We start from the raw sequence: 9130 nt of genomic DNA on the forward strand, positions 1-9130 counted from the left end.
AAGAAATTGGGATTTGTAGGCATCACAGATTCAATCTAGCCTTGTCCACTGTAGGCACCAGGAGTGAAAACATGTCTTCATCACCAATTTGGATCAAATCCAAATCAGAAATACAGTTGGTTTAGTTCCTTGCCCACCTAATTCCATTTGACTTGGTGTGTCACCAGCATCTGAATGATCTTTTTCACCACCTCCAGGGTGTGTCTGATTCCTTGCAGGACATTGTCTGATGCTTACATAACCCTGCTACTCAACCATCCAGGTTATGGACGGTTTGTTATGGATGGAGCAAGTGCACAAGTTCGAACAGCATCAAGCTTACAGATTGCATTTAGAATTACAGAATCATAGAATTGTTTGAGTTGAAAGGGACCTTGAGAGGATCTAGTTCAAACAACCCTGCCATGGACAGGGACACATTCAATTGAACCTTAGACCAGGTTGCTCAAAGCCCCATCCAGCCTGGCCTTGAACACTCCCAGGGATAAACATCCTCTGGCTGCCTCACCACCCTCAGAATAAAGAATTTTTTCCTTATATCTAATCTAAACGTGTTCTCTTTCCCTTTTAGCATATTCCCCCTTGTCCTGTCACTACATGCTCTTGTAAATAATCTCTCTCCCTCTTTCCTGTGTGCTCCCTTCTAGTACTGGAAGGCTGCAATACAGTCCCCCCTAAGCCTTTTCCAGGTTGAACAAACCCAGTTCTCTCAGCCTTTCCTTGTAGGAGAGGTGCTCCATCCCTCTGTTCTTCTTGGCCATTTAGTTGTTGCTTTGTGTACTAAAAATAGAGTTGGAGTGCTCAGGGTATAAGAGTGATCCAGACTTGTGAAGACCACACTACAAAGTCAACCAGGCTACCTGGGGAGCTGTTCTTCACTGTAGCCCTTTGTGCTCAATGTAAGGAGTGGGTGCACAATGAGATGGGCTTTGCAGCCAGTCTTCAGCAAAAAGCCTATATATACCCTTGAATTCATGTCGAAGCAGAAAAATAGGTGGGTGGGTTTTTTTGTTTTTTTTTTTTTTTTAATTAAGGTGTTGGACAGGTAGTTAAGAGGTTAAATTAAATCACTCCAGCCCACATGGAAAGATGTTTGAAAGGGTCAAATACTACAATGGTTATTCATGTTCAGCTTGCTTTTCAGAGCTCCACTTCTTTGCAGCATGCCAAAGCATGGCAGAGCAGCATGGGGTATTATTGCTTGGTAATCTGAAAGAATGAACATGGAAAACCATTAATGTTCAACCTACATGTGTTTATTTTCACTAGACTACAGTACTTCTTTCTTATTTTTCTCTTTTATTCTCTTTCCCTCTCCTTATTTTTATAATTGTACTGATACATATTTTTGAGATGTTTTTCCACTCTTTCTTTACTTCATCTTCTGGTTCTGTTGTGCGTTCTTCCATGTTTTTTCATTTTCTTGACCGCTTTGTGTTGCCATCTCTTTTTATCCATCCATTTGCATGTCTGTCTTCCGTTCTGTTTTATTTTCCCTCTTCCCAAACTTCTTCCTTTTCACAGCATTGGAACACGGGAGATAGTCACCCAGAAGAACTTGAGTGGCTTGGTGCCCATCCGAGATTTCAGACTAGATCCCAGCCTCCTCTACTCTATTCCTTTACTAGCTCTCAGCCCCAATTTACTGATTGTGTGGCTGTTTCTGAGCATAGCATACCTGGTGGCCAGATTACGTTGCAAGTGAAGATAGAGTTCAAAAACAAACAAACAAACAAACAAACAAAAATAAACCAAAAAAAAAAAAAAGAAAGAAAAAAGAAAAACAAGAAAAACAACAAAACCCACAAAAACAAAAAAGTGCTTGAATGTGTATTGCCACTTGGTACCTGCTGGACAAAGGAATGTGTCATAGCATTGTCTGCCAAGAACTATTATTATGCCTTACAATTTTACGTTTCTATTGTACTAAACTGTAAATATACATCAAATTATTTTATCAAAAACAGTTGTATTGAAACTTTAAATTATTGTTCTGCTTTCAGTGCTTGTAACATAGTCTGACATTGGCCTGTTACCTCTTTACTTTAGCCGGCCTGAAGATCTCTTACCAAATACAGTTTTGTGTTACTTGTTTCATGTATTCCAGAGAAAGGAACTCTGTCTGAAAAGAATTTGTATCTTTTTGTATATTTAAGGTGTATGCTAATCTTGCCTTTCATTTTTACGAGGTACGAAGAGAAAAATAAAAAACATGGGTGGGGTTTATAAGAAATTGTAAGAAATTTATTTAAAGAAGTAACAAATTTATACTTTCATTTCAAAGCATAATATCCAAATTACATTATTGAACAGTTTGTAGAAACATAGTCTTGTTCCTTTCTCATGGTTAAATATATTCTAATAGACTAGAAAACACTCATAAAACAACTTGCAGTGTGCTGCATGCAGAATTATTTCATTCTATTTGTAGATCTGCATTTTGCAATGTATTAAAGACATGAGGAAAATGAAACTTCTGGTTAGGAAGGGGATGTGACTGGTATTAGCCTGCTAATGATCCATTATCTATTTTAGGTGCTCTGTTATAGAACTTACTGTGAAATAGGGGCATCCTAGAAGTTAACGATAATGGTCTTTAATTTTCAGGCAAGAAGTGGGAGGTATCAGTTAACTCCTTTAGTAGGTGGGTTTCAGGTTCTCCACTGGGCTTTATTTTAATTACATTAGACTAAATATTACTGTTACTTCCATTTTTAAGCGTTGCACAGCTTTAATAAATTACGATGCTGATAGTGGCTTAGTGATAAGCGAGCAATGGTAAGTTAGCATTTATTTAAGTGGTGAGGATGAAGTGGCTTCCTAGTTTAGTGATGCAGAGTAATTGCAGATGAAATTTGATCATCATTTATATATAACATCAAACTAGGGGAGGCCTATTTAAATGGAAAGATTTTGTTGATGCTGTGATCTGGCAGAGCTTGTCAATAGCAATAGCTGATAAAAAAACTAACCTCATTTAATGTAGTTTGATAACTTCATAAGGGGTTTTACTTCGCTTGGTGCCTGAGATGACATTGGGCTTCTGAGGAGAACTAGTACTGTGATTTGTATTTTCTACTATTAACTTGCTCAAAAAATATAGATAGCTTTAGCTTTTATTATAAATTTTAATGGAATCAAGAGCTGCTGGGAGAAATATGCTGAAATAAAAAAAAACAAAAAAAACCAAAAAAGCACAGTTAGAATGAAAATCAGAATTAAATCCTAAATTTGGATTTAATTATTCTAACTAAAAAAAAAAAGTGTGTGGTTATATTTGTGTCTTCATGAAATCAGACTGTGCAGTACACTATCTCTTAATATTTTTCCTCACTATTCTTCCAATTTTGTTTAAAAAAAAAATACCACAAAAAACCACCACAAAGACATATATGTTTATCTATATATATAAAGCACATGTCATATTGATTTTTAGTTTCAGTACATTGGTGCATCCTTACTGCTGTTGAGGTTTATCATGCTGTGGTGGTTTGGGACACATCCCTGTGCTGTGCTGATACCTGATGCTGCTGTGTCTCCACAGAAATCATCTGTTCTTTATGGTTAGCACTGGTTTGTCTGCTGGGGGTGCCCCCAGTCTACCTTTTTACAAGGTGAGCAGTTGTCAGGTTGGACTTTGGCCTTGATTTTGCAGTATGGGGAGTGTCCTGGGTTCAGTCTAACCAGATGTGAAAGTAACTTTAGAATCACAGAATATCCTGAGTTGGAAGGGTCAAGGATCAGTTCCTGGCTTGGCACAGGATAGCCACAGGCTGTGCCTGAGAGTGCTGACCATACATTTCTTGCACTCTGGCAGGCTTGGGGCCACAAACACCTCCCTGGGCAGCTGTTCCAGGGTCCAGCCACACTCTGGTGGCAGGCACATCCACTGAGCTCCCTGAGATTATGAGTCTGTTTAAAATATGAAGGTGCTGCTCATAATTACCACTAGGGTTGCAGTAAGACCACCTTAAAACTGTTTAGAATGAAGCCCAGGCTTCTTGGAAAAAATGTAGGTTTTTTTCTTTTTAATTTCAATGGGGACAAATTTGGGTTTTTTTTTTCCTTTTGGGGCCTGGTCTGTGCTTTTGTTAAGGCATTCAGATTTAAGATGCAGTAGTGCATCCTCCTTATGTGCTTCCAAGAGAAGGAAGATGCCATGTGAAATGTGGGAAATAAATCCTTGTCACTGTATCTGTGCCATGAGGGACACATGCAATAACCAGATGCAGTGAAATGTGATATGAAGAGAATGATTCACTTTGCAGTTAAAATGCTCACCTAGCATCATGTATTTGCTAGTTAAACTTACTGCTTTTATTAGTTCTCTGAAGTATGAGTTGTGCAAACTTTTGATGTATCTATTTGGCTGCAAGAGCCATCGGGGGAGTTTTGTGAAACACAAACCAGTGCCAGAAAAACAGTGTCATCACAGATGATCCATTCTATAAAAGGCAAGCACAGAATGTGCTCCAGAGATGAATTTCAAACTTAGTTAAACTATTCCTTAAAGAAAAAAAAAAATTACTGTATTTTATGAAGTTAAACTAGGTGTTACATACAGAACACAGTTACAGCCAGTTTCATGAACCAAAATTAGAAGAATGGTGAGGTCTGTAAGAGCATGAGAGCTTTCAAACTGAACCAGAATCCAAACCCTCCTTTTGAATCAGATGATCACAGCTTACCTGGTAGATGCTGCAGCTGTCTCCAAGGCAGGACTAATCTGACATTTCCATTGTAGGATGCTGTACTGTACACTTTGCCATGAAGGTCTAGTTGTCATTGTTTAGGTTCCAGTCCTCAATCAGGGATAATAATTCTCCTGCAAGCCTAAATTGATTTATAATGTATATTTAAAAGATAGTGCTTCCTCTTTGTATGTCTGTTTTTTGGATATAATCAAAGGAACTGTGGATTAGATTTACACAAGTGTAAAGAAGCCTTATAACTGGAGTAGTTTTCTATTGTAGCACAGAACCTCTTTGTAATGTGGGGCGGTTGCACCAAAATATTGGGTGAAAATTAAATTCTGCACAGCTTTGTTTCTTTCGGGTGATGATGCAGCCAGTCTTTTTTGCACTGCTATTTCATGATTAGGATTTTTTTAGATTGCTTTGGTTTTCATGTCCATTTATGCATGCAGAGATAACTAGAAAGGCGTACATTATTTTTGTATCAGCTCTAATCTTTAAGTAAGTACTTATATTACTGACATACAGGGAACAATAAAATTACTTTAAAGCTCTTATAGAGAGATCAGCAGGTTTTGGTTTTCAGCTTTATGTGTTAATAAATTAGCAGAACTGCTTTTAAGCAATCCCTTGGGATCCCTTGTGCAGTGAATGGCATGTGAACTCCACAACAGTGTACCTTGAAATACATGAAACCGGCGTGAAAGAGCCTTTTCAGTAGATGTGCTGCTGCTTTCTAGAAATGCAAAACTAGCAATCAGACATAGCTTGTGTCCATTCTGTGTGCTTCTTACTGGCATTGTATGATGAATCATCTCTTTTAATATTTGCAGTGGCAAATTAATTAAACGCTCATTAAATATAACCAACTTTATTTTAATGCTATAAAATAACCAGTTCATTTCATCTTAGTTTAAGTCTTTTTTCTTTTTTTTTTTCCCTTTTACTGCTGTCATTTTTTGTGCTTGTTTTTTTCCCCAGTGAGGGTTGTCGCCGAGAAAATACAATGAAGAATGTTGGATGTCGCAAGTATGCATTTAATTCCCTGCAACTGAAGGCTTTCCCAAAGTATTACAGGCCTCCAGAAGGAACTTATGGAAAAGTTGAAACATAAGCATACCATGTCCTTTAATTGCTGTTCCATTAAAACATGTGGATACACTCTAGATTAACACATGATTTTGTCATCCAGAAGAGATAAATAACCTTTTTGTATGTTTCGTTAGGTCATACAGAGCATGTTACTGAATTGGAATCTATAGTAACAATTCTTCTGACACCTTAGCTTGAGAATAGTGTGATGACTCTCTGCCCGTTTCAATAGCCTTCAGTGTATGTAAGATGAGCAGATACTGTGCTACTTAATAATTACCTATATGCAAATAGCTAGGTACCTCCTGGATGGGCAAGGACTCTAGGAACGGCATTTAGGCAGCTGTTTCCATAACATCTTTTTATACTGAGTTGATTTCAGATTGAGCTTTTCCTAAAGCTTTTAGTCTTTTTAAAACTGAGAGTAAAACTCAAAAGTTGTAAATAAAAAGGATCCTAGGCAGTTTAGTAACTGTAGAACGCATTGTTGCAATCAATAAAAGGGGGTTTGATTAAAAAAAAAAAAATCAGCACAATAAGAGCCAGGAGAAAGAATTGTTTTACTGTATATAGGATGCCACCTTCATGTATGAAATTAACAATATATAAAAGGCCAGACATGTGAGGTCTGGTTTATTATTCTGTTCAAATAAAACAAATTCCTGTCATCTTTGGCAGATAAGGCCTTGGGCACACAACTGATTTTTAAAGGTATTTCGGAAACATCATGATGTTTAACTATTAATGCCAGCAACAGTTCCCCATGCCCTTCCCCACTCTAAGGCAAGTGCAACAAGCAAGTTGCTGATGTTGCACATGACGTGTTCAGTATCTTCCATGGTGTTGTACATTAATTAACACATTTTTACCCATGTTTTTTTTATATCACTTTGGATTGTAAGCCTCAGTATCTTGGGGCGTTACGTTATTTTGGTCAGCGTACGATTTTTCTGCATTGGTTTTGTATGTCATTACCAAAATGCTCAAAGTGCCCAATGCATCCCCTTTGCTCCAAAATCAAAATTGGGTTCTGTTTACCTTTGCATTTCACCTGTTGAGAGTCCTGGTGGGGGAAAGTGTGGCCGGTGTCAGGGTATTTCTGAGGAAGGTAGCAATGCCCTGTGTTGATAGAGAGGAACTGCTCAGTGCTACTGCTCGTGCCTGAGAACCACAGGTGGGTTCTAGCTTATAACAAAGGTGGTCAGTTGGATAGCATTTGATAAAAAATGTTCAACAGATCTCCTCTGAAATAATCTCCCAAAGAATGCCTTTGAAGCAAAGATAGCGTTTTAAAAAGCAGCTAAATGTTCATTTCCAAATTTTAACAGGATCCAGTAATCTCTAGCTAGTTTCATTCAGCACACTGTCCTTTCCTTCTTGGTTCCTAAAAATCTGAGTTTTAGAATAGAAAAAATCTGCCCATTTTTTCTTGGGGGAGTAGCAACAGCCAGGTAAGTATATGGCTGTTTTCTGATTTCTTTCTCCCTCTCACTGATGTTTGTCTGTGCTGTCACTGCTCTATCAATCAGCCATGTTCATTCTGCTCCCATGTAGGTTTGGGGGTTACAGGTCCAGCAGTTTTTGCATTTTGCTTGTTGCAGTTTAACACTGAGCAGCATGTCACAAAGCCAGGTCAGAGAGTTCTGCTGAACTAGGCTGTTACCATTATTTTAGACTCTTTAGGATAACAAAACATGGAATTCTGTGCAAAAGCAATGTATTGTAGTCCCTACCCCGGGTCTGAACAAGTCATCTACAGTAGAACAGTCCCTCGGAAATGTTGCAAACCCTGTTTGCCAATTAATAAATGTTGATTTTGTTCTATTTTTTGCTAATAAGTAAAGAAATATACGATGAAAATTTTTTCAATGGGATCTCTTTAGACATGCTACTCCATTAGTTCTGCTCAGCCTTCAGTCCCTAGCCCATTATTAAATGCTACTTTATTTTTGTATAAACTATGCTCTTTATATCCCTTTGTTTTTATGAGTTGATAATTTTATTTTGTCTATTTCAAACTTGGTTTATTTTAAGTCCTGTATTGTTACACTAAAAATCTCCCAATGTTCGGCTTCGGAAGGAAAGCTAACAAATGTCTATTGTAACAATTAGCAGTGCCACTCTCTTAGATGGTGGCCAACAATCATTATACCTGCAATCCTTTATTTATTTTGTATGGCAATGTAATCAGAAAAAGTTGCTAAATTTTGTCTGCACGCGGGGGAGCCGCAGCCCCAGGTGCCGCGGGGCTGTGCCAGGTGCTGAGCTGCCAGCGCGGTGTCCCTGGACATGGCACTGCCAGGATAGCCATGGCACTGCTGGGATGGACATGGCACTGCCAGGATGGACATGGTACTGCTGGGATGGAATTGGCACTGCCAGGATAGCCATGGCACTGCTGGGATGGACATGGCACTGCTGGGATGGACATGGCACTGCCAGGATGGACATGGCACTGCCAGGATGGGAACAGCATTGCCGGGATGGACACGGCACTGCTGGGACGGGCACAGCTCTGCCAGGCTGGGCATGGCTCTGCCAGGATGGACGTGGCACTGCTGGGATGGACATGGCACTGCCAGGATGGACATGGCACTGCTGGGATGGACATGGCACTGCCAGGCTGGGCATGGCACTGCTGGGATGGACATGGCACTGCTGGGACAGGCACAGCTCTGCCGAGCTGGGCACTACTGAGATGGGCACGGCTCTGCCAGGCTGGGCATGGCACTGCCAGGATGGACATGGCACTGCTGGGATGGACATGGCACTGCTGGGATGGACATGGCACTGCTGGGATGGGCACTGCCAGGATGGGCACAGCTCGGGCTCCTCCCAAGGGCAGTGCTGACAGCGAGGGCTCGAGCGGTGCCTCCAGAGAAAACTGTGACACGTGAAGTCCACATGGGGCCCTCACAAGGGGGAAGGGAGCTTTTTTGTTGCACAGGAGAGGCAAATCTAAGGATTACTGTAAAATGAAGTTCTGTCTAATGTTCCTTTTTTGAGTACATTTTTTAAATTATAAAACATACAAAGGTAAAAGAAGAAAACTGTTGCCAAGTATGTTCTGTGTATGTTCTGTGAAAGTACCTACAGCACAGTTGCCTTTTTTTCATTTATACGTGTAAAATTATTGTATTATATGACACAGTTTTGTCCCAACACAACTGTATTTGCTATGCTTTGTGCATTGAAATATTTTTATTTATTTGGTTTTGGGCAGTATTAATATATCATAAACATATGGCTACTGTTTTATATATTCTAGTTCATCCAATCCATGTATGCTGTAAATGTGCTAGTCTTTAGGATGAAAACCAATAAAGAACTGACAAGAATAACAA

General features: G+C 39.4%; 1 protein-coding gene across 12 annotated transcripts in view; it reads left to right on the forward strand.

The window, feature by feature from the left end:
- The window catches only part of INPP4A (inositol polyphosphate-4-phosphatase type I A), a 111689-nt gene extending 102559 nt beyond the window's left edge, over nucleotides 1–9130 (forward strand). For 9 of the 12 annotated variants that reach the window (XM_054514068.1, XM_054514069.1, XM_036388633.2 and 6 more), the window contains one exon: nucleotides 1525–5568. In XM_054514068.1, coding sequence (XP_054370043.1) covers nucleotides 1525–1705 — 181 coding nt within the window. In that variant the 3' untranslated portion in view covers nucleotides 1706–5568. Of the gene's footprint in view, nucleotides 1–1524; nucleotides 5569–5675 lie in introns of those variants that run through there. The other 3 variants (XM_036388683.1, XM_036388718.1, XM_036388703.1) reach the window with 1 other exon arrangement.

This window comes from Molothrus ater, chromosome 2 (genome assembly GCF_012460135.2).
Source record: "Molothrus ater isolate BHLD 08-10-18 breed brown headed cowbird chromosome 2, BPBGC_Mater_1.1, whole genome shotgun sequence".
NCBI classification, from domain to species: domain Eukaryota; kingdom Metazoa; phylum Chordata; class Aves; order Passeriformes; family Icteridae; genus Molothrus; species Molothrus ater.